The 26,011-nt window shown below is 37.4% G+C and overlaps 2 protein-coding genes across 2 annotated transcripts; both read right to left on the bottom strand.

Annotated features, from left to right (window-relative positions):
* Positions 1-8,733: 8,733 nt before the first annotated feature.
* LOC137938513 (putative receptor like protein 25) lies at positions 8,734-9,529 on the bottom strand. Its single transcript, XM_068783464.1, has 2 exons — positions 8,834-9,529; positions 8,734-8,769 (listed from the first exon to the last, which is right to left on the bottom strand). The coding sequence occupies exons 1-2, from the start codon at positions 9,527-9,529 to the stop codon at positions 8,734-8,736; spliced, it is 732 nt and encodes a 243-aa protein (XP_068639565.1).
* A 48-nt stretch (positions 9,530-9,577) lies between these two features.
* LOC137938512 (receptor-like protein 43) lies at positions 9,578-19,617 on the bottom strand. The gene is made up of 4 exons (XM_068783463.1): positions 18,942-19,617; positions 17,185-18,371; positions 17,030-17,120; positions 9,578-10,020 (listed from the first exon to the last, which is right to left on the bottom strand). Exons 1-4 carry the CDS (start codon positions 19,615-19,617, stop codon positions 9,578-9,580), a joined length of 2,397 nt encoding a protein of 798 aa, XP_068639564.1.
* Positions 19,618-26,011: the final 6,394 nt, after the last annotated feature.

Below are 26,011 nucleotides of genomic sequence, written 5' to 3'. Positions count from 1 at the left end.
ACAGTTTAATCTCTCTCCTCCTTTATCCTTCACCCAAAGCGATGACGACTTGACAAGTAGGGGCTGAAGGCTTGAAAGGAGCAGATTCGAAGTGACTGCATGTAGTTGACAGATAGAACAGTGTAAATGCCTCTATCTGCTCCCTCTCCTGCTTCCAAACGACGATGAGATGATAAGAAAGAATCCTGATAAAGAATTCTGATTCGAGTATTATAACTTGAGACTTTATATGGCCTTTTAGTCGCCGTAGGGAGAAGTTAGACTTGACTAACTTATTAGAGATTGCAGTCCACCAAAACCATAGATCTTAAGTCTTCGAAGACTTACTAACGTTTAGAAAAACATGCATAACGAAGACTTTGGAGTCACCCCAGGTCTTCCATACAAAGACTTTGTGGTCACTGTTTTCAGGTAAGAGAAAGGTTATGGACCCGAATGAAAGAACTCACCCCAAATATTGCTTTAAATTGACATGGGAGTTTTGGATTTTTCTAAATATGTCACCTAGATCAAACTTTGAGATATATCATTTTGCCCCCTATAAAATATATGATCGATCCCATGATGTATAAGGTATGCATCCAGCCCTGGTTTCATAAAGACACCAGTGCAAGGATTCTCTCTCGGAGAATCCTATAAAGGGTATGACGATGAAACTTCCACTCGGGATGGAAAACAGACAACAGCAGTGGCAGCTTTCGGCAAAAAAGTTCTCACGCCTACAATGCCAAAGATTTTGTGATAACTGTTGCATTCTTCTAAAAATAAATCTTCCAACTGCTGTTAATAGATTCAGAAAATCAAATGTTGGAACTAGAGATTGAAATTAATCCCTCCAGCAGGTTTCCAGCTACGTTTTTTTAAACAGAGGATCCAACTAGCGATGAAGGAAATCTTGATATTGAAGGGCCCTGGATTGAGCGAAAACATGAACGACCCGATCGAGAACAGAGTAGTGGGCAGAACCTTGACCACGAATTGCTCGAGAGGTAACACGGCCACCTGGGTAGTCACATGCGAGATCATGAGTGGCTAGCAGGTGCAGGCTCTACACTTCAAACAATTCCACTTGCCATAACAGGCCTTCGCAAGGCCATGAGCCTGGTAACTTATCAGATGATGTCAGACACGGTAACAACCACCTTTCAAGATGCCGTCGTGAATGCCTTTGCAACATCCTTCATTCGGATATCTTCGTCGACAAGGGTCGATCGGGTAGGCAGAGGCGGGTAGCACAATTGCCAAATTGTGTCTCACTAGAGGAGAGAAAGTTTGTTTGATCTTCAAGAACATAGCAGAGAGAAGCAAACACTAGATCAGCAACAATCTTCTTCTCTTCTGGTGACAAGGGACTCACTCGTAGGAGTGCTACGAACCAAGCCGGCTCGTGAGCGGCTCGAGTTCGGCTCGGTCCCGGATTCCTTATCTCGAGAAATCGGCTCGTTTAAATTAATGAGCCAAACTTTGAACATAGCCAGGTTCAGCTCGTTAATTTAACGAGAGGCAGGAATCGGGGTGATTTGGAAGTTTGTCTCGGGAGGGGGGGGGAGGCGATTCGGGATTCGGGGGGATTTGCAAGTCTGTCTCGGGACCGGACGCCGACCGCTCCCGTCTGCTGGTGCCACCGCCACCCCCCACACCACCCGTCTCGGTAGCACCGAGACAACCTAAGTTCAAGGGGGAAAATTATTTCCCCCCTTGGACGCGTCATCCCCGTGCAGCGTCCGTGCGAACTTGCACGTGGGCTTTAACACGGAAATTTTTTATTAAAAAAAAAAAAAACTCTTCGTCCTATCCAAACTATGTGATTCCATCCACCCCAGCCGCTACCCTACCCTTCCTTCGGACGATGCAATTCCGTCCACCTTTAGTGTCGTTGCTCTTCCATCGGACGAGGCAATTCCGTCTACACTAATCGTTTTCAGTGCCATTGCTCTGCCACCTAACGATGAAATTCCGTCCGTACCAACTGCCTTCAATGCAACTGCTCTTCCACCTAACGATGAAATTCCGTCCGCACTAGTTGCCTCCCATGCCACTGCTCTGCCACCTGACGATGAAATAATTTTAATATTTTTAATGACATTAAGTAACTAGTAGTGAAAGAATATTTTTTTATCTGACAATAACTAATTTTATTTTTTTGTTTTTATCATAGGTGGAGATTTTGCTCATGTAGGGATGTATATTATTTTCTAGCATGAAGAGAAATAACTATAGTTAGTAAATTTATAATGGATTTATAGATTTTATTTGGGTGAATGTAAATTGATAGTGATATTTCATTTAATTTTGTTGTGTTTGATTATTGTATGGAGTTTATTCATAATGTTATGCAATGTATGGAGTGTTTAGATTGTTTTATGGAGTGTATGGAGTGTATAAAAAATTTCATGGAGTGTTTATGGAATGTATAGACATTTTTATGGAGTGTTTATGCGGGTATTATGTATATAGATTATGCCCAATTTGAAGTAGAGGTCATGCCAAATTTTATACAGGTATTATATATATAGATTATGCTCAATTTTAAGTAGAGGTCATGCCCCATCTTATACCCAATTTTATGTAGAGGTCATGCCCAATTTTATGTAAAATGTATGCATAATTTTATATATAATTTATTTGATATATATTTTTTGAAAAGTTTTAAATATATGTTGAAGCTCAAGCTCGGCTCGAACTCGATTAAATTTTTTGGGCTCGAGGTCGATAACAATTGTAGGTTCGAGACGAGGTTCGGCTAGAAGCTCGGCTAGAACATAGGCAGGTTCCGGCTCGACTCGACTCAATGCCACCCCTACTCACTAGATCATAGAACCAAGCAAAAACAAGGGCACGAGACAAAGAGATAAAAGAAAAAAAAATTGAAATTCTAAAACACCATAACTACGGATTAGCTCATGGAGAAAAGTATAGACAGATATTGGGGAGAAAACTGGAAGAAGAAAAGGGTTATGGATTTATATCCTAACCCTCCCCCCTAGGGCTCAATTTATAGATGAATAAAGCTACAATATTATAATTATACCCATAAAACAAATTAATTACATCAATGTCATTTTTATGACATTACTCTTTATTTACCATCATGCCTCCACATGTGGGCCTTCTCCTTGGTATGTGGGTTTTGAGCCCATCTTCTAACACAATTGCATGTGTGGGCCTTCCTTGGATGTGTAGGCCTTCCTTGGTTGTGTGGGCTTGGACATACCCATCTTCCAACACAAAGCTTTGTTCATTAGCACCAAGTTGAATGTTTGTCCAGCCTCCAAGTTCAGCTTGAGGGGGGATGAGAAGACACATGCACATCCACCGGTTTCTATGCACACGAAGTCTCATGAACGTCCTCCATATTCCATGCACAAGATTCTCAACCTCCATGATGGACGGAAGTCAGTTGTCATGATTAAATGTATGAGTTTTTTATCATCAAAATTAAGCCACTTAGAGGGATCTTTTGAGTACTTATTCCAACTTAAACATCCAATAGTTTCATTAATCTATAAATTAAGCTTCAGATGGAGGGTTAGGAAATCAAGTCCATAACCCTTCTTTCTCTAGTTTTCTCCCAATGGTTCTCTCTCCCTTTTCTCCATGAGCTAATTTCATGGAGTCCTAAAAATGAACATGGTATCAGAGCTTTGATTTTTAGGACTCGTAGTTATGGTTTCTTTTTAGAATTCCAAATCTTTTTTTTCTTTTTTTTGTTATTTTCTTCCCCGAACTATAGCCTTTGATTTTTCAAGTAGGTTCAATTTTTTTTTTTTGAAACTTTTTGCATGCCATCTTTGCTCGATAATCCTTTGGAAAAACATAAAGCACGTTGTTGTTGCTTCTTGATAAAATCCCACTTTGTTTGCTTCACAAGGAGGCCCATCATTTCATAGATTGAGACGCAATGAGTCAACGTTTATTTATGGAAGTCGTATTGATCTACATCGCCGGAGAAGACTGGTTTTTGTTTCTCGTGTAGAGACGAAAAAATATTGCTACCGTCAGGAGTCATATTGTGTTCTTGAGTTTGTTTGGCCGACGTCCGACTACCCCAGTCTCCACCGAGTTACTGAGTTGTTGTCCATTACAACTTCCGCTGCAAGGAGAGAAAGAAAGTTTAATTTGCCTCTGTTCAGCGCCGTGGGGAAGAAGAACACTCTGTTTCCGTTTTATTAAATCCGTCGAGCATTCGAGAGTATCTCTTCGTTTCTGTTCTCTGGTTTTCCGGGTTGGTTGTCATCTCTGTTTGGAAGGTTCTGCATTGCTGGTTTTCAAATATTGCCGACGTCGTCAAAATCTTACCTTCGACGTTGTCGGGCTATCATGTTCATGATATCACGTTCTACTTGATTCTCGGTGATGTCTCTTATTTTGGAAAGTTCTCTGGTTCCTCGGATATATATTCCAATCTCTCTGCTCAAGTTCTGGAAAGTTGCCTTCCAAAGACGTCTCTGGTTTTCCGCTCTTTTCGGTCGAGAGGAAGAAGAAGATACTGATGAAAGATTTAATGTTTCCTAAGCTAGGAAACGTATTAAATCCGGGTCGAGCGCCTGCTTCAACCCAGCAATCAGATCGCTTTTGCACCAGTATTTCGAGTTAAATCGGACTGAGTCAACCCGGTTCGGGTCAACTCAGTGAGTCAACTCATACTCAACCCACTTATTTTCCTACCTCGATATACGTGTCCAATTTTATACATATTTTGGCATGACTCAGTAATTTTCTGGCTAGATTATTATTTTGAAGAATTGACAGATTATTCCTTGGTCAACATATTATTTGGTACAAATATTTGCCTTAGATTATTTCATGGGTCAATTTCACAAGGATTATTTTGGTTCGTATTATATAGGCCCAAGCCCATTACAACTGCTGTTATTGTGTCTCTTTGGATAAAACATTATTATTGAAGGAGAGGTGGCCTAAGTATCTTTCTCATACCATAATTTATTTGACTCTAAAAAATATTGCGGTTGGGACACCATGAGAGTCGGTGCCCGGATTGGGACACCATCATTTTTTTTTTACTCTAAAAAATATTGCGGTTGCGACACCATGAGAGTTGGTGGCCGAATTGGAACACCATGATGGATGAGTTTATTACAACATATCATTTTACTTCCCCCCATTAATGTCTTTTATTACTCCTACCACTTGAGAGACGTTGTCCTGTGGAGTGACAGGGTGATGGAGGAGTTTTTTTTACCCTTCAGCATATAGACCCACAACCTACATTAATAGGAGTGGCACTACCTATAGAAGATAGGAGTTTGTCGAACATCCATCATGAATTATTTGACTGGATTAAAGAGCAATGTCATACGACTTAAAGTGATGCTACTCTCATTTTTCTTATGCCAATTGGGCCTCATAAACGAGAGCCCCAACGTGAGGGGAAGTGTTGGAAGATATTGAGGACTGTCATTTTATAAAAAAAAAAAAAATTTATACATCATTTGCAGCTAACTAGGAGTTCATGATGTTCTCTCACCCCAACTTGAGGGGGAGTGTTGGAAGAGGGCCCAAACACATACAACCAAGGAAAGCCCACATATCCAAGTGTGTTGGAAGATGGGCCCAAGCCCATAAGACCAAGGAAGACCCACACAACCAAGAGATATAAAATTATGACCCATAGATCAAGGAGAAGGCACATAGGCCCACATACAAATTCTTGGCCGGGGCACGGTGGAGAAGCTCCGTTCTGCCCAATTTCCTCAAAGTCATCCTCAATGATATCGAATGAATTTTCCAGGAGGAATCCGCCAATGAGACCGAGAAAGAGAAATGTTTCGATGGGTCTGCCCGATTGCTGACGAGAGTATCCATCTCCCTTGTTAATTTATTTATTAATTAATTTAATAAAAAAAATCTTAAATAATATTATAAAAATCAACCCAATCATTAAATGCTAGATGGGGATCACACTTTCCCATAATTGAGTCTAGTTAAACCCGGGTTGGAGAAATGGGGTGGGGTCCTTCCAATTAAACCTCGACCCTTCTCCTTTCCCACACGTGCGTGATTACTGACCGCATCAAGGTCTATTTGAAACCTCAAGAAAAGAAAAACAAAAAAATAAAAATTTAATTATTATTTTCATAAAAATAATTAGTGAAAATAAAAAAATTACTTTTTTTACAAACTATTTTTAATAATAATAAAAAAATTCTTTTAATAAAACATTCAAAAACATCTCATGGGCCAATTAGTTAGTTTGATCAAGATTTATAATAGAGTATTGAACATCTTCCTTTTAATTGGTTATTGATTTTCGTGACTGGGATGGACTAAGTGACCATGGACTCGTCTTACCTATATTTTAACTATACAAGTTCGATCTTTCTTCCATGGAATATCACTATACGCTCTCTTGGGTGTTGTATCTTTACTTTGCTTGGTATTCCTTCTTGTCTTAGGCTCTATTGGAAATAAACTCACTTTAGGGTTGCTCAATTCTCTACTATTAGAAGAAGAACAATATTTATATCTGTCATTATTTCGATACCAAAGAAGATATACATTATTATTTTTTGTCTTTTGAAAATTTCAATAATATTTTAATAAAGAAAAAATAAAAAGAATATCACTATATTTTGAAAAGCCCTACTAAATTATTATGGGAGAGATATTATTGAATGATATTTACATTTGAAAAAGGATGAGACACAAAGAAAAGAAAAAAAAGCCATATCCCATGAACATTTTGTAAGTTTTGACTATTTACAACAAAACAAATCTTGCAACCCATCTACAAATCAAAAATACATAATTCTCCAAGACCTTTTGAATAGTAAAATTCCAAACACACATACGAAGCCAACTACAAATCGAAGAGCAATGCCACCATAGATCCATCTCATTTAAGATCCGTCTGATAATAGTTATTGAGAGAAGTCAAAAACTCGATCCATGTAAGAGTATTGAGGACACAAAAGAACAATTTTGTGTTTAATTTGTCCTACTGAACGCTCTGTTCAAGTGTTTTTCATTAGAAATTATAGTAGTTTTCAGTCCATTCGTCATCTATTTTCTTTCATAAAAAAGAATTGGACATATTATGTGTTTTTATGGTGGTATCGAACAGAACCGATTCTCGAATAACTCAATCTTTGCTTGGAGCCAACTCAGTTTGATTCGAATAAATCCGAACTCGAATCAAATTTGAGATCGGTTTTCGATTTGTTTAAGTAAACAAGTCAAACTCGAACTAGCGGCGATTCAATTTGCAAACTCACAAAAAAATGGAGAGCTTCTGAGTTTCATTGTAACCCTAGCTTCTATCTATTGAAAACAATATGTTTCCACAATCATATTTAAGAGATGTATCCAACCCTAGTATTCATAGTCATAGTGCCATGAGATCTTAACTTCATCAACCAACTAGAGGTCAAATTGTTTTTTATTTAAAAATTGGATTAAAAAATTAGGACTATTTAGGTGTCAATTGTTAGCCTTCAAGAACTTGTGTTTGCAATATTTAATATCATTTTTAAAACATAGTTACATAATATTTTGATCGTATTTATTAGTAAATGTAATTTCCACAAAAGATTAAACAAATTGAAAATAAATTCCACCATGATGGTTTCAATTATTTTTATTAAAAAATTCGACAGAAATTGTTTCCACCAAATTTTGTTTTGGTGGACAATATTTTTTGTCAAAACAATATTTCTCAAAAATACTTTCTTTTGTTAAAAAGATTATTTCAATCGAAAAGTAATTCTACCGAAAGAAAGTATTTCTTGCCATGTACTTGTCATAACTCTACTACCAAAAAATAAATTTTCGATGATAGAGTTTTCTTTTATTTTTTAGTTACTTTACCAATGAAATATTATTTATGCTGGATATGGTGACTTCTATCGAAGAAAAAAAAAACTCTTTTTCTTGTAGTGTTATATTTAATTATGTAATTAATTATTTTAGGTTTTAGTTACAAAGCTTTGCTAAAAACTAAATTTGGTCAAGGTACATTGCATGGTTGAATCAGAATCAATTGACCTATCCAATCACGATTTTACAATAAAACATTTAACAACATCTCATAGGGCAATTGGTTAGTCTGAACTAAATTTATTATAGAGCATTCAACATCTTCCTTTTAATTGATTGTTGATTTTCGTCATTGGCATGGACTATGTGGCCATGGACTCGTCTAATAATCACCTATATTTTATATTCTCCATATTTCTTCCATGGAATATCACCATACGCTCTCTTGGGTATTGTATCTTTACTTTGCTTGGTATTCCTTCTTCCCTTAGGCTCCATCAGAAATAAACTCACTTTTGGGTTGTTCAAATCTCTACTATTAGAAGAAGAACAATATTTATAATTGTCATTATTTCGATACCAAAGAAGACTTACATTATTACATTTTGTCTTTTAAAAATTTCACTAATATTTTAATAAAGAAAAAACAAAAAAATGTCACTGTATTTTGAATAACCCTACTAAATTATAATGATAAAGATATTATTGAATGACATTTGCATATGAAAAAGGATGAGTTACAAAGAAAAGAAAAGAAAACCACATCCTATGAAAAAAAATTTAGCTTTGACAATATTATGTTTATTTCCAACAAAACTAAACGTACACACCATTTACAAATCGAAAATACATAATTCTCCAAGACCTTTTGAATAGTAAAATTCCAAACACACTTACGAAGTTAATTGCAAATCCAAGAGCAATGCCAACATAGATCCATCTCATATTAGACCCGTCTCACAATATTCCAACAAAACCAATCTTGCAAACCATCTACAAATCGAAAATATATAATTCTCCAAGACCTTTTGAATAGTAAAATTCCAAACACACTTACCAAGCCAAATGCAAATCCAGGAGCAATGCCAGCATAGATCCATCTCATTTCAGACTCATCTTCAAACTCTTCATCACCAAGAGGTTGGACCGGAATTTGATCCCTCCCATCACTTTTACATTCTTTTCTCAATGGTTGTCCACAAAGATCTTCATTACCCATATAATTCGATTCATCAAGGGTATCAAGTTGATTACCCCTTGGAATTATTCCAGACAAATTATTGTATGAAAGGTTGAGATGACTCAAAAATGTCAGACTAACAATAGCTGGAGGAATCGATCCAGAAAGATGGTTTCTTGACAAATCCAGATTTTGTAATTGATACAGCTTCCCAATGCTCTGTGGGATCTTCCCGAAAAATTGATTCCCCGACAAGTTCAAAGCAATCAAACCAATAAGGTTTCCAACTTCTTCTGGGATTGTTCCTGACAAATTGTTGTTTGAGATATCTAAAGCAATAACCAATGAAAGAGTGCTAGTGAATTCATACACAAACCCATTGTACGACACATCAACATTTTCTTTGTAATAGTTGCTCTCATAGCCAAGTGTATTATTTGTAACATGATTGGTTCTCATGGCTGCTAAATTTGTTATACCTCTAGGAATGGCTCCTGTCAGACGATTATGTGACACATCAAGGACTTGCAAATAACCCAAATTCCTTAGTTCCGGGATAGTTCCACTAAACATGTTGGACCTTAGTTGGAGTATTCGAAGGTTAGACAACCTTACTCCAATTCATCTCGGCAAGCTTCCACTAAATTCATTCCCACTAAGGTCAAGAATTTGCAAATCAGTACAATTTTTCAAAAATGAAGGAAATTCTCCCGATAACTTATTCTTCTCAAAGTGCAAGTTTTTTATATTCACAAATTGAACGGAAGACCATGTAATATTGCCAGATAAATGGTTTGCCTTCAAATCAAGCACCTTAAGAGATCCACAATTAGCCAAAGTTGGGGGCACGCTTCCGGTGAGATTGTTATGGGAAAGATTAAGAATTTGTAAGCTTTTCATCTTACCAAATAGAGGAGGAATGACCCCAGAGAATTCATTGTATGAGATATCAAAAAATGTGAAAGAGCTAGTGAGAAAAGGTACAAGACCTGTGAACTTGTTGTAGCTCAGATCAATATACACATCTTCTGTATAGTTGGCAAGTGTAATGTTTCGAAGTGAACCTGAAATATTATTCATACTGAGGTTCAAATATTGAAGCTCAGAAGTGATGTTCCAAAACCACAATGGTATGCTATCCACAGATGTTTGGGAGAGATCTAGGTAAACCATGTTTTTTTGAGTTTGAAGCCATAGAGGAAATTGTGGGCCAAGATGACAAGATTGAAGGTAGAATTGTCGAACTTGAAATGGAGGAAGCCAATCTATAGGAAGATGAAACTCTAATGAATTTTGCGATAGGTCTAGGAGGATTAAGTTTCTTAGATTTTGGAAATGATTTTCAAGTACAACTCCTTCCAACATACTATTTACAATTTTAATCACTTCCAGAGGTGAGAGTTCTCCCAAGCATGCAGGAAGGGGTCCAGGAAATCTACTGCACACTCCTAAAGCGCAGCGAAGGTTTCCCGGGTCTCGTCTCAGTGAGCTGCGAGGGGATCTGATTCAAATCGATGAGATTTGCGTTTTTTTATTTATTTCATGACGATGATGACAAGAAAGCCTCGTGTATCTCGATTTTGCTTTATGGCCAAATGTCTCTCTCCAATATTGTGATCAATCAGAACTTTAGCTCTCTTTCCTTCTCTCTCTACTTCAAATTGACAACGATTACAAATATTCAATAATTTTCAATAAACATGACCATTTACCCTCTTCTTAGTTTGACCATTACATGTTATCCATACATATGTTGTGGTCCAACCTTACAACGATCTTTAAGACAAGTACTCATTCCTACCCTTAGACCCCTCACCTTCACTTTTCCTATCAGTTCCATTATTTTCTTTAGACAATGACACACCATATGCAATCCTCATAAATACTAATGAGGTTAGTGCAAATTGACATGGAGAAGACAACCTTGATTATTTTCTTATAGACTATGGACCACTAGCTTTGAGAATATCAACTTGTTTCACACACAAATAAATAGTTCATGTATAAAGATTGAATAATTGATGAACATATTAGTCTCAATATCTTCATTCTCATGGTTTTGATGATAATAAATAAATTATAAACTAATAATATGCATTAAAAACAATTTAATACAACAAAAAATACAAATAAAAATCCTCAACAACACCATTATTCAAATAGAGAGTCTACTCTACCAAAGCACATACAATAAAATATAACAAGAAATAAGACTTTTTGAACATAGGGATTGTTCAAACAAGGATATTTTTCGAACAAAGTGAAAAATAAAATGTTAAAGGAGGTTGTGGGAATTTCACTGAGGGTAGTTTGGGAATTTCACTCTTGTAAAATGGTTGCCCTAGTTTTCTCTTTATAATGGAGGGCGTCGCTATTAGGGTGTTATGATCATCATCCGAGGAGCATCCCGAGTTGCAGCCAAAGTGATTAGAGAGAAACACCTATAAGTGTCCGTGATTTCTCTTTGTAAACTATTTCATCTTCATAGTGGATTACTGCAACGGCGGAAGATAGGACATAGTATCACCTTAAGGCAAACCTGTATAAATCTTGTTGTTTTATTCTTGTCTTTGTTTTTCCGTCTTCCGCGTTTATTATTGTTACTCTCATTAGTTTGGAATTAAGGCATCTAGTTCCTAACATTCTTAACATAATCCTGTAGTTAATTGTAATGTTTTCCTAAAAGAAAACTATTTAGAGGTGTTATTACCTGAATAAAGGAAAACCAGTTTTAGGACTAATAATATGAAGGCCCAATTATCTTGGGAGAAAATCACTAGACAAAGATTATCACGTCTTTTAAAAAAGAGGAAAAATTATCATGTATCAATGAATTAAAGAATAATGGGAATGACTTGAGAAATGCAAGCACATGGTGTTTTATTCATAATCTAATAGTCAATTTAAGCCATTAACATTACTTTTATAGTGCTCCTACACTAAAAAAGAAATAAAGAATGTTGGCTCACATTCATTTGGACCTTAATATAAAAGAACGGACTAAGCTTACCTACCAGTCAATCAATCAAACTTTATCTCTCTTTCCTTCTCTCTCTACGGAACTACTGGACTTGCTACCATTCAAACTCTCTCCTCTCTCTTTCTCTCTCAACCATTAGCAATACGTTTCAAATATGACTTCCTATACTAAGTAAGATTTTTTTCTCTTTCAATCTCTCTCTCAATCAAACTCCAAATCGAAATCAAATTTGTTGAATTTATTTAAAAGAGAAATACTTCATTGACTTATTATAATAAGAGTACATGAACCTCTATTTATAATAGAGGAAGGTAGTAGAGTCCAATTACAATTAAACTACAGTTGTTCCAATTACACCCAAACTCTAACACTTAAAGATAAGTCCTAGCATAATTAAATAACCCAATATAAATAGAAGACTAACATGACTAAAACACCATTAAATTGAAACTTATCTGTGAGACCAACTTCCATAATAATTTTAGCTCTGTAAGACTTCTTATTGTGTAGGACTCATCATGCCATCTCGCGTGATCATGGTGGGTCCCACCAACTCATGTGATCGTGGTGGATCCATATCTTATGGGCTTGGGTCCATCTTCCAATACACTTGGATATGTGGACCTTCCTTGCTCGTGTAGGTCTGAGCCCATTTTCCCAAAGAATTTAATAGGAGTAAAACTGGGGTAGGCACGAAAGTTTGATATGTATCGATTACCCAAAAATCCAATTCATATTATTGATAAATGGGAGATTTATAGCCTATGATATCTCAATGGACTTTATAGGACAATCCTCTCATACTTTTTAAAAATTAAAATTCCTAAAAACACATTATTTCCAACATATTTGTATAAAAATCGATGTACACCAATTTTGAATACGATAACTATAGAAATCTTTGTTTGAATTAGAGTAGACCTTGAGAATTTTATCTCACAAAGCTTTTTTTTATTAAAATTAAAAAAAAAAGTGCATTAGAAGTTCATAACATACACTTTTATACATCACTAGAAAATAAAAATTTAGAGACACCCAACTCGTAAAAATAACTAAAAGAAGTAATAATAATATCAAAGACTCAAAAGAAAGCAGAGTACTAATGGGAATGAGCTGGTCTTATCATGGTTTCCACCTAAAGTGTCATTATAATCATCTAGACTTTAAAACTATGTTGCCATTCACAAAAGAGACTTTCTCATCCAAATTAGAATTCCACCATCGTAGATTATTTTTCATAGCGGAATTATATTTCTATGGAAAAATAAATTTAAAAAATATTTTGAATATCATATAATTTCTCTAGTATAAAGAAAGTTTTGGTAGAAACGTTTTTCTTTACCAAAATCATAAAATTTTTGTGGTGGAAAATAAATTCCACCATTATAGTTTCAATTATTTTTATTAAAAAAATTCGATGGAAATTGTTTCCACCAACATTTTTTTGGTGGACAATATTTTTTGTCAAAAAAATATTTATGAAAAAGACTTTCTTTTCCTAAAAAGCTTAATTCAATAGAAAAGTAATTCTACTAAAAGAAAGAATTTCTTACCATGTACTTATCATAACTCTACTATCGGAAAATCAATTTTTGATGGTAGAGTTTTCTTTTCTTTTTTAGTTACTCTACCAATGAAATATTATTTATGCTAGATAAGGTGACTTCAATTGAAGAAAGCAAAAACTCTTTTTATTGAAGTATTATATTTAATTATATAATTAATTATTTTAGGTTTTAGTTACAAACCTTTGCAAAAAACCTGACTTGGTCAAGGTACATGGCATGGTTGAACCAAATTCAATTGACCTATTAAATTCTGACTTTATAATAAAACATTCAAAAACATCTCATGGGCCAATTGGTTAGTCTAATCCAAATTTATAATAGAGTATTCAACATCTTCCTTTTAACTGATTATTGATTTTCGTGACTAGCATGTACTATGTGGCCATGGACTTGTCTTATAATCACCTATATTTTAACTATACAGGTTCGATATTTCTTCCATGGAATATCACCATACGCTCTCTTGGGTGTTGTATCTTTACTTTGCTTGGTATTCCTTCTTGTCTCAGGCTCCATTGGAAATAAACTCACTTTTGGTTTGCTCAATTCTCTACTATAAGAATAAGAACAATATTTATATTTGTCATTATTTCGATACCAAAGAAGACATACATTATTAACTTTTCGTCTTTTGAAAAATTCACTAATATTGTAATAAAGAAAAAAATAAAAAGAATATCACTGTATTTCGAAAAGCCCTCTAAATTATTATGGGAGAGATATTATTGGATGACATTTGCATTTGAAAAAGGATGAGTCACAATGAAAAGAAAAAAAGCCATATCCCTTGAAAATTTTGTAAGTTTTGACTATATTATGTCTATTTCCAACAAAACCAATCTTGCAGACCATCTACAAATAAAAAATACATAATTCTCCAAGACCTTTTGAATAGTAAAATTCCAAACACACTTATGAAGCTAACTGCAAATCGAAGAGCAATGCCACTATAGATCCATCTCATTTAAGAATAATCTGATAATAGTTACTGAGAGAAGTCAAAAACTCAATCTATGTAAGAGAGTAGTTTTATTGTTTTCTTGATCCTTGAGGCTGAACACTATGTTCAAGTGTTTTTCATTGGGAATTGTAGTAGTTTTCAGTCCATTTGTCATCTATTTTCTTTCATAAGAAAGAATTGGACATATTATGTGTTTTTAGGGTGGTATCGAACAGAACCAGTTCGCGAATAACTCAATCTTCGCTTGAAGCCAACTCAGTTCGATTCAAATAAATCCCATCTAGAATCATATTTGAGATCGGTTTCGATTTTTTTAAGTAAACGAGTCAAACTTGAATGAGCGGCGATTCGATTTGCAAGCTCACGAAAAAAAAATGGAGAGCTTCTTAGTTTCACTGTAACCATAACTTCTATCTATTGAAAACAATATGTTTCCACTGTCATATATAAGAGATGTATCCAACCCTGGTATTCATAGACATAGGGCCACTGAGATCTTAACTTCATCAACCAAGTAGGGGTCAAATTGTTTTTTATTCAAAAATCGGATTAAAAAATCAGAACTATCTAGGTGTCAATTGTAAGTTTTCAGGAACTTGTGTTTGTAATATTTAATATCATTTTTAATACATAGTTACATAATATTTTAATCGTATTTTTAGTGAATGCAATTTTTCACAAAAGATTAAACAAATCGAAAATAAATTCCACATGATGGTTTCAATTATTTTTATTTAAAAATTTGACATAAATTGTTCCCCCAAATTTTATTTTGGAGGACAATATTTTTTGTCAAAACAATATTTTTCAAAAAGACTTTCTTTTCCTAAAAAGATTATTTCAATTGAAAAGTAATTCTACCGAAAGAAAGTATTTCTTGCCATGTACTTGTCATAACTCTACTACCAAAAAATCAATTTTCGATGATAGAGTTTTCTTTTATTTTTTAGCTTCTCTACTAATGAAATATTATTTATGCTGGATATGGTGACTTCTATCGAAGAAAGCAAAAGTTCTTTTTCTTGTAGTGTTATATTTAATTATGTAATTAATTATTTTAGGTTTTAGTTACAAAGCTTCGCTAAAAACTTGACGTGGTCAAGGTACATGGCATGGTCGAACCAGATTCAATTGACCTATCCAATCCTTTTATTATAATAAAATATTTAACAACATCTCATGGGTCAATCGGTTAGGCTAATCCCGATTTTATAATAAAATATTTAATAACATCTCATGAGGCAATTGGCTAGTCTGATCCAGATTTATAATAGAGCATTCAAGATCTTTCTTTTAACTAATTATTGATTTTCGTGACTGGCATGGACTATGTGGCCACAATCTCGTCTTATAATCACCTATATTTTAACTATACAAGTTCAATCTTTCTTCCATGGAATATCACCATACACTCTCTTGGGTGTTGTATCTTTACTTTATTTGGTTTACCTTCTTCCCTTAGGCTCCATTGGAAATAAACTCACTTTTGGGTTGCTCAATTCTTTACTATTAGAAGAAGAACGATATTTATAGTTGTCATTGTCAGAGTGGTTTCGTCTACTCTTGTAGGCAGTAACTTTCCTCACCTAACAGATCGATCTGTTGGGTTGTATTGGCTAGCCGCTGTTATGGTATCAGAGCTGGGCATGCCACGTCCCACGTTCAAATCCCGTGAGAGGCGGTAGAGAATGGGCGGGGTGGGTGCCAGAGTGGTTCCGTACACTCTTGTAGGCGGTAGGTTTCCGCACCTAACAGATCGGTCTGCTGGGTTGTATTGGCTAGCCGCTGTCATGGTATCAGAGCTGGGCACGCCACGTCCTGCATTCGAATCCTGTGAGAGGCGGTCAAGAATGGGCGGGGTGGGTGTCTGTAGGTGGTAGTTTTCCTCACCTAACAGATCGATCTTTTGGGTGTATTGAATAGCCGTTGTCATGGTATCAGAGCTGGGCACACCACATCCATCGTTCGAATCCCGTGAGAGGCGGTAGAGAATGGGCAGGGTGGGTGTCAAGGTGGTTCCGTCCACTCTTATAGGCGGTAGCTTTCTGCACCTAACAGATCGGTCTTTTGGGTCTATTGGCTAGCCGCTGTCATGCTATCAGAGTTGGGCACGCCACATCCCGCATTTGAATCGTATGAGAGGCGGTAAAGAATGGGCGGGGTGGGTGTCAGAGTGGTTTTGTCCACTCTTATAGGCGGTAGCTTTTCGCACCTAACAAATTGGTCTTTGGTTGCATTGGCTAGCCACTATCAGTTATTATTTCAATACCAAAGACGACATACATTATTACATTTTGTCACTGTATACCAAAAACAAAAAAATGTCACTGTATTTTGAAAAACCCGACTAAATTATAATGAGAAAGATATTATTGAATGACATTTGCATTTGAAAAAGGATGAGTTACAATGAAAAGAAAAAAATATCATATCCTATGAACAATTTTTGAGCTTTGACAATATTATATTTATTTCCAACAAAATTAATCTTACAAACTATTTAAAAATCAAAAATACATAATTCTCCAAAACTTTTTGAATAGTAAATTTCCAAACACACTTACAAAGCAAACTGCAAAGAGCAATGCCAACATAGGTCCATCTCATTTCAGACCCATCTGACAATATTCCAACAAAACCAATCTTGCAAACCATCTACAAATCGAAAATATATAATTCTCCAAGACCTTTTGAATAGTAAAATTCCAAACACACTTACCAAGCCAAATGTAAATCCAGGAGCAATGCCAGCATAGATCCATCTCATTTCAAATTTGTCTTCAAATTCTTCATCACCAAGAAGTTGGGCCGGAATTTGATCTCTCCCATCACTTTTACAATCTTTTCTCAATGGATATCCACAAAGACCTTCATTACCCACATAAATCGATTCTTCATTGAGAGTATCAAGTTGATTACCAGATGGAATTATTCCAAACAAATTGTTGTATGAAAGGTTGAGATGATTCAAAAATGTCAAACTAGCAATAGCTAGAGGAATCGACCCAGAAAGATGGTTTCTTGACAAATCCAGATTTATTAATCGATGCAACTTCCCAATGCTCTCTGGGATCTTCCCGAAAAATTGATTCCCCGACAAGTTCAAAGCAATCAAACCAATAAGGTTTCCCACTTCTTCTGGGATTGTTCCTGACAAATTGTTGCTTGAGAGATCTAAAGTAATAACCAAAAAAAGAGTGGTAGTGAATTCATACACAATCCCATTGTACGCCACATCAGCATTTTCTTGGTAATAGTTGCCCCCATGGTTAAGTGTATTGTTTGTAATAAGATTGATTCTCATGGCTGTTAAATTTGTTATACCTCTAGGAATGGCTCCTGTCAGACGATTATGTGACACATCAAGGATTTGCAAATAACCCAAATTCCATAGTTCCGGGATAGTTCCAATAAACATGTTGGACCTCAGTTGGAGTATTCGAAGGCTAGACAACCTTACTCTAATCCAACGTGGAAGGCTTCCACTAAATTCGTTCCCACTAAGGTCAAGAATTTGCAAATCAGTACAATTTTTCAAAAATGAAGGAAACTCTCCCGATAATTTATTCTTCTCAAGGTGCAAACATTGTATATTCACAAACTGAATGGAAGACCATGAAATATTGCCAGATAAATAGTTTGCCTTCAAATCATGCACCTTGAGAGATCCACAGTTAGCCAAGGTTGGGGGCACACCTCCAGTGAGATTGTTATGGGAAAGATTAAGAATTTCTAATCCCTTCATCTTACCAAACTGAGAAGGAATGACCCCACAAAATTGATTGTATGAGATATCAAAAAATGTGAAGGAGTTTGTGAGAAAAGGTATAAGACCTGTGAACTTGTTGTGGCTCAGATCAATATACACATCTGTATAATTGGCAAGTGTAATGTTTGCAAGTGAACCTGAAATATTATTCATACTGAGGTTCAAATATTGAAGCTCAGAAGTGATGTTCCAAAGCCATGATGGTATGCTATCCACGGATGTGTGGGAGAGATCTAGGTATTTGAGTTGTCTTTGAGTTTGAAGCCAAAGAGGAAATTGTGGACCAAGACGACAAGATCCAAGATCGAGGTATCCAAGTTGAAACAGAGGAACCCAATCTATAGGAAGACGAAACTCTAGGGAATTTAGTGACAGTTCTAGGGAGATTAGTTTGCTCAGATTTTGAAAATGCTTTTCAAGTACAAAACCTTGGAGCATACTATTTCTAATTGTAAGATGGCGAAGAGACGAGAGTTCTCCTAAGCATGTAGGAACATGTCCCGAAAATCTACAGTCCGTGATGGATAGGTTGGTTAAATTTGTTAAGGAGCATAACCAATTAAGCTTGGACAGAATCGAATCTTCAAAACCGGTTAAGGACAAAAATTCCAGGTTGTGTAGGTTTCCCATTTGGCTTAGAAAGCCCTTCATGGTTCAATTCCCTCTCTCGACTCCCAATTTAAGACTAGTAAGAGTGGTCATATTACCAATAGACTTTGGGATTTCTCCGTATAGTTGAACCCCTGCTAGATCCATCACCTTAATATTCTTCCAACTACCACCGAATAGATTTGAGCAATTTACTCTGAGGTCTTCGTTAAAAGACAAATAGAACTCCTCCAAGTGTGGCAAAGCTGTAAACTCTGAAGAAATTTCGCCATACAAGTCATTACCACGGAGGTCAATTGACACAAGTGCGGTAATATTTGCAAGATGGAAAGGAAATTTTCCGCTGAATCCTGCAGATGACAAGTCCAAATACCTCAACTCCATGAAGGAACCAAAAAAATCCGGAATTTTAACTCCATAGAAAGAGTTCCAACTCAAGTCAAGGTGTCGGAGATGTTTTAGTTGCAGCAACGCTGCATCGATCTGGCCACTGCATCCACCGGGAAAAAGACTAAGTTGGATCACGTACCCTGTTTCACTGTCGCATGTAACACCATCCCATTTGCAGCAATCTGGGGAGTCATCCCAGGAGGTAAGAAGATTGGATGGATCGATGAGCTTGCTTCTGAATTTGGTAAGAGCCTCTCTCTCCACATCGAAGCAACCCACTTGCGAAGAACTGATCCCCTTGCATAAGATACCCAGCAAGAGAAACCCAACAATTGAAGCCGCCCTCATCTCTTCGACACTAACTCCCTTCCCCTGCTGCTTCATTCTCCCCTTTCATCTGTTTATCGTTTGTACAGAGGAGGTTCTGTTTCAGAAAACGAGGTTCAGCCGTGTTGCAGACTCTGCTGTCTCCTCCTTCCTCCTTTACCCAAAGGGATGACGACTTGAACTTCTTTAATTCTGGACGCATTGAATACATCAAATAGGTGTCCAAATGGTAAGCAAGAGAAACACAAGAGATTTGCTTTTACTTATTTTTTATTTATTTCATGACGATGATGATAAGAAAGAATCTGGCGAGACTTGTTGATGGAAAGACTCGTCTATCTCGATTTTGCTTTTTGAGAGTTCTCTTTAAAGAAAAACCGAGGTTCATCCGAATCAGATTTCAGTGGTAGAGACTTGTGTTACACACTCTCTTCTGTCTCCTCCTTTCTCCTTCACCCAAAGCCATGACGACTTACTAAGTAGGTGTCCAAATGGTAAGCGAGGGACACAAAGAGATTTGCGTTTTTTATTTTTTATTTATTTCGTGAGGATGATGACTCGATTTTGCTTTATGGCCTAATGTATCTCTCCAATATTTGTGATCAATCTAGAGCCAATCTTGGTTCCTCGTTCAGGGCCACTGAGATCTCTGCTTCATCAATCAAACAGGGGTCAAATTTTTTTTATTCAACAATCGGATTTCTACAGTAGAGAACGTCTCTGCTCTCCTTCACCCAAAAGCGATGACGACTTTGACAAGTTAAAGGCTGAATACTCTTCAAAGGAAGCCACTGCATGTAGTTGACAGAACCGTCTGGTGGTAAGCGAGGGTCGTTCCCTCTCTCTTCAAAGGAAGCCACTGCATGTAGTTGACAGAACCGTCCGGTGGTAAGCGAGGGTAGTTCCCTCTCTCTTCAAAGGAAGCCACTGCATGTAGTTGACAGAACCGTCTGGTGGTAAGCGAGGGTCGTTCCCTCTCTCTTCAAAGGAAGCCACTGCATGTAGTTGACAGAACCGTCTGGTGGTAAGCGAGGGTCGTTCCCTCTCTCTTCAAAGGAAGCCACTGCATGTTGTTGACAGAACCGTCTGGTGGTAAGCGAGGGCAGTTCCCTCTCTCTTCAAAGGAAGCCACTGCATGTAGTTGACAGAACCGTCTGGTGGTAAGCGAGGGTAGTTCCCTCTCTCTTCTCTCTGTCATGCTTCACTTCTTTAATTCATGACGATGATGATAAGAAAGAATCTGGCAGCTATTAATCTCGATTTTGCGTTAAGAGACTTTATGGGCGGATTATAAAGTCTCAATGCCTTGAGAATGTCCCTTTATACCCTCAGCCATAAAAGAATCTTCGGTCTCTAGATTAGCTCCACAATCAGTAGAAATATCATCTCATGAACCAGTTTTTAACTCATCTTTCTGTTTTCTTCAATTGGATTCAATTCTACTTCTTCTTTAGGTGTGGACTGATGAGAAAAAGTTGACGGATAATCCTTGGACTCCATCCCACATCCAGGCACTGAATTAAGCTTCCCATGATCAACTTCAGCATATAACTGGTTGTCTTCTTTGTCAACATTCCTGGGGCCGAATGTAGATTGGTCATAGCAGAGAACCTTTGGAAACTCTAGAAATGTGGTGATAATTTGTTGAATGAGAGCAGGATCCTCTGAGAACTTTACAGAGACAATTATAATCAGATAAGACCATTTACAAGACCCAAAAAATGACACTCACTAAAGATCACATATCCATCTAGATGGAGTCTATGTAGTCTTCTCACCAGTTCAGTCACACCAAGCTCCAGAACACCAGCCATAAGAGGAAATAATAGAAAAGTGCAAGTAAATGTGCAGATGTTACGCTGAACAAATACTACTCACATTATATAACTCACCTCTAACTACTATACACCAACACTGAACTAGCGTCAGTGATTAAAGACAGAAACCGAAGAACACAAAAGGAAAAAAAAAGGACTATTGTACGTTTTAAGGATTGCATACCCCTGCTGTCCCTGCTGTCCGGCAGAAATCAACTAGTGTTAGGATTTTTTGGGTTGAGAATCTCTGGATTGAGAAGAGGACGAAAGGGGGAAAGGAGAAGACAGAGCGACGACATGATTTCCCCAAAATTTCTTGATTCATTTACTGTTCCCCAACTTAGGGTTACATAAGAGGAATGTATAAAATTACATGGGCCCACTGGGCCTCACACAACAATGTAGTCAAACATAACAATCTCCACCTTGAACCAAATTGCATCTAAAACAAACATAACCTAAACAAAAACAAACATAAAAATACACTAGCAACATGCTAGAAACAAACCGACACCAAACTTGAACAAAACTTGAATTTTGCAATTGGAAGAGGCTTTGTGAGCATATCGGCTGAATTTGACTGGGTACCAATCTTCTTCATGACAACCTTACCATCTGAGATCACATCTCGAACAAAATGATACCGAATATCAATGTGCTTCATCTTCTCATGATACATGCGGTCCTTTGTCAAATGAATAGCGTTTTGGTTGTCACAATGCACTGTAATAGGACCTTCGATAGAAGACATCTCACCAACATACTCCTTGAGCCAAATAGCTTCCTTGATAGCCTCTGTGATTGCCATGTATTCGGCCTCGGTACTTGAGAGTGCAACGGTGGCTTGAAGTGTAAACTTCCAACTAATTACACAATCTCCAAAAGTAAAAATATATCCTGTCAAGGAACGCCTCTTGTCTAAATCACCCGCAAAATCCACATCCACAAAACCCATTAGTGCCTTGTTACCATTTCCAAATTCCAAACGAACATCAATCGTACCTTTCAAATAGCGAAAAATCCACTTCACTGCTGCCCAATGCCCTTTTCCAAGACAAGAGAGATATCTACTTACCACACTAACTACTTGAGCAATGTCGGGTCGAGTACACACCATCAAGTACATGAGACTCCCGACCGCACTCGAATATGGAAACTTCTCCATATATTTCTTCTCATAATCGGATTGTGGGCTTAAATCAGCTGAAATCTTGAAATGCACCGCAAGAGGAGTTGAAACAACCTTAGCTTTCTCCATGCCAAACCGGCAAAACTCTTTTGTGAAAGGAACAATTTTCTATTGGGCCGATCCCTTGTGATCTCCATCCCGATAATCCTTTTGGTAACCCCCAAATCTTTCATCTTAAATGCCGAACTCAATTGCTCTTTCAACCTCCTAACTTCTTTCAAGTTGGAGGATGCAATCAACATATCATCCACATAGAGCAACAAGTAGATGAACTCACCACCATTCAACTTCTTGAAATAGACACAACTATCATAATTGGAACGGTGAAAATCAATACTCACCATGAAAGAGTCGAACTTCTTGTACCATTACCGCGGTGATTGCTTAAGGTCATAAAGGGACTTCTTCAATAGACACACACGGTCCTCCTTTTCCCTCACCTTAAAACCCTCCGGTTGACTCATGTAAATTTGCTCCTCCAAATCACCATGCAAGAAAGCAGTTTTCACATCCATTTGCTCCAACTCCTAATCCTGTATTGCCACCAAAGAGAGCAAAACTCGAATGGAGGTATGTCTTACCACGGGAGAGAATACATCATTGAATTCCATGTCTTGGACTTGGCTATAGCCTTTAGCCACAAGTCTTGCCTTGTATCGGAAATCCACGGGATTTGAACCATCAATCTTCGTCTTGTACACCCACTTGCAACCCACAATCCTCTTATCACTAGGGGGCTTCACAAGAGACCAAGTCTCATTTTGTTGCAGTGATTGTAACTCTTCATTCATCGCGGCAACCCACTCGGCCGAATTCGTAGAAGAAATGGCTTCCTTGTAAGAAGATGGCTCACTATACTCCATATCTTCGGTAATTGCCAAACAATAAGCAAAATCAGAGTGTCCATACCTAGTGGGTGATCGAATTTCTCTTCTAGCGCGGTCCCTTGCCAATAAATATGGTTGTGCATCTTCTTGGCTTGTCTCATCATCATGTGATGTTGCCTCATCACCTTCTTGGACCGACACTTTGAAATCCACCTTCTTTGCAACTATCTCATTTTCCTGAATAGTCAGTTCGAGTGCAACATCTTTTGCTTTCAACATTGCCAACTCGTTGAAAATGACATCTCCAGATATGAGAAACTTAGATGATTCGTGACACCACAATCTATAACCTTTCCCATTTTTGGGATACCCAAGAAAAACACATTTCTTCGATCTTGGCTCCAACTTTCCTTCATTCACATGAGCATATGCGGGACAACCAAGCACCCTCAAACTGGAATAATCGGCCTGTTTACCTGACTACACCTCCTCGGGCGTTTTGCACTCAATTGAAGTAGTAAGAGATCGATTCACCAAATGGCATGCTGTGTTGACAGCTTCCACCCAAAACTCCCTACCCATACCCGCATTGGAAAGCATACTCCTAGCTCTCTCAAGTAGTGTCCTATTCATCATCTCTGCAACACCATTTTGTTGTGGAGTGTTGACCACTATCTTGTGCCGAACAATTCCTTCGGTCTTACAAAAATTATCAAACTCCCAGTTGCAAAACTTTAAGCCATTATCGGTTCTCAACCTCTTTACTTTTTTTCCCGTTCGGTTTTCCAAAAGTGATTTCTATTCTCCGAATGTGCGGAATTCTCTTTAAAAAAATAAACCCAAACCTTCCTTGAAAAATCATCAATGAAAGTAAGCATGTAACGAGAACTATTACCTCTGGATAGTTCACGAGAAGGTCCCCAAAAATCCGAATGAATGTAGTCCAACCCTAAACCCTAAACCCTAAATGGCCGTGGAGAAGCTCAACCTCTTATGTTTGCCAAAAACACAATGCTCACAAAACCCTAAACCCTACACCATAATTCCATACCCTACACCCAAAAAACCCTAGAGCTTAAAAACACAAAACCCCCAAAATCTTAAAAACCCTAAACCATCAAACCCTAAAGCCTATCACTTACTAAACTCTAAACCCTAAACACTAATGCCAAAACTTAATACCTTAAAAGTCCTAAACCATACACCCTAATTCCAGTCCCTAAACCCAAAAATACCCTAGAGCTTAAAAACACAACCCCCAAAACCTTAAAAACCCTAATCCCTAAAATACCCTAAATCCTTAACCATAAACCCTAAACCCTAATTACAGGACCCTTAAATACCGAGCAGCAAACCCTAAAAATAATCCATACACGAATCAAGAATTTAGACTATAAACTGTAACCCTAAATCCTACAATAATGCACAAATAACCCCCAAGTAGGCACTGAAAATAAATTTAAATAAAACAAAACACTAATTTAATGAAAAAAAATTAGGGTTTAGGCATACCTTTTGAAATTTGGGGAAAACCGAAATCGAAGGGTGAAATCGATGCCGAATGGGGAAATTGATACCTAATCGAAGTAGAAATTAAGCAATCGATGCCCAAATGTCCAAAATCGAAGAAAATCGAAATGGAAATGGGGAAATCGAACGAAATTGGAAGGTATTTTCGGGGGAAAGGAGAATAGCCAGAGAGAGAAGGGAGTGGGAGGCCGAAGGGGAGAAGAGAGGGAGAAGACAGAGAAGAAAGGGAGGTCGGGAGGGATAAGAGAGAGAGAAACGAGAGAGATCGAGTCCGAGAGAAGAGAAGGAGTCATGGAGACGAGCGAGGGGGTGCAAGAGAGAGGGCGAGGCCGAGAGAAGACCGAGAGACGAAGCTGGAGACGAGAGGGAGCTGAGACGGTGGCTGGAGACGAAAATTCGATCGATTTTATGGCAGCAACGACGTCGGGGTCGCAGGGAGACGAGAGAGGGAGTACGAGAGAGAGGAAGAAAAAATGAGTAATGACAACGCGCAAGGGTGGGTGCAAGGAGAGAGAGGGGAAAAGCCAGTGTCATGCGTCCTTCAACTCAAAGAAGATCAAACAAGGTCTTATTTGAGACGAAAGAAATTAAACCGTAAAGATGAAGACCCCTTTATCCCCTACATCGAGATGAAGCTTCGTCTGTACTCCACGAACGACTTCAAGTATTAAAAGATATTATACAATTGAATATCACTCTAGTCCTTCAAGTTGACTAACGCCCCCTTCCTCCCTTCCCTTGCTACTTTCCCTCCTATTTCGACTTCGTTCCTTCTTCTTTACAGCCGAATGAGATGCCGGCAGTCTCCTCTTTTGTCCTTCACCCAAAGTGATGACGACATGATAAGTTAAAGTGACTCGACTTGACAAGTTAAAGTGACTGCGTAGTCTTAAAAGGCATCGAAAGGAAGTGACTCCATAGATTCTTCTCTCTCTCGTACATCACTTCTTTATTTATTGATGCATTGAATATACTTCTTTAATTATTGACGCATTGAATACATTAAATAGGTGTCTCAATGTTGAGCCAGGGGAACAAACACAAGAACAAACGGATAATGTTATAATGGCCATAAATGGCGATAAAGA

This window comes from Aristolochia californica, unplaced genomic scaffold (assembly GCF_029961685.1).
Source record: "Aristolochia californica isolate CCGP_79_NKW_82.1479 unplaced genomic scaffold, dmAriCali1.0.hap1 SCAF_8, whole genome shotgun sequence".
NCBI lineage: Eukaryota > Viridiplantae > Streptophyta > Magnoliopsida > Piperales > Aristolochiaceae > Aristolochia > Aristolochia californica.
Note: the sequence above shows the minus strand (reverse complement) of the source record. Positions and strands in the feature narration are given on the sequence as shown.

What these genes read in the sequence shown, in the direction of transcription:
- LOC137938513 (XM_068783464.1), bottom strand. Translation starts at nt 9,529, where the DNA reads ATGTTTAGTGGAACTATCCCGGAACTAAGGAATTTGGGTTATTTGCAA. An exon ending in CTGGATTTGCATTTGGCTTG is followed by an intron (nt 8,770 to 8,833) that starts GTAAGTGTGTTT and finishes TTCGATTTGTAG; the next exon opens with ATGGTTTGCAAGATTGGTTT.
- LOC137938512 (XM_068783463.1), bottom strand. Translation starts at nt 19,617, where the DNA reads ATGAAGCAGCAGGGGAAGGGAGTTAGTGTCGAAGAGATGAGGGCGGCT. An exon ending in AGAAATCCCAAAGTCTATTG is followed by an intron (nt 18,372 to 18,941) that starts GTAATATGACCA and finishes ATAATATTTCAG; the next exon opens with GTTCACTTGCAAACATTACA. An exon ending in TGCTCTTTGCAGTTTGCTTT is followed by an intron (nt 10,021 to 17,029) that starts GTAAGTGTGTTT and finishes ATAATATTTCAG; the next exon opens with GTTCACTTCGAAACATTACA.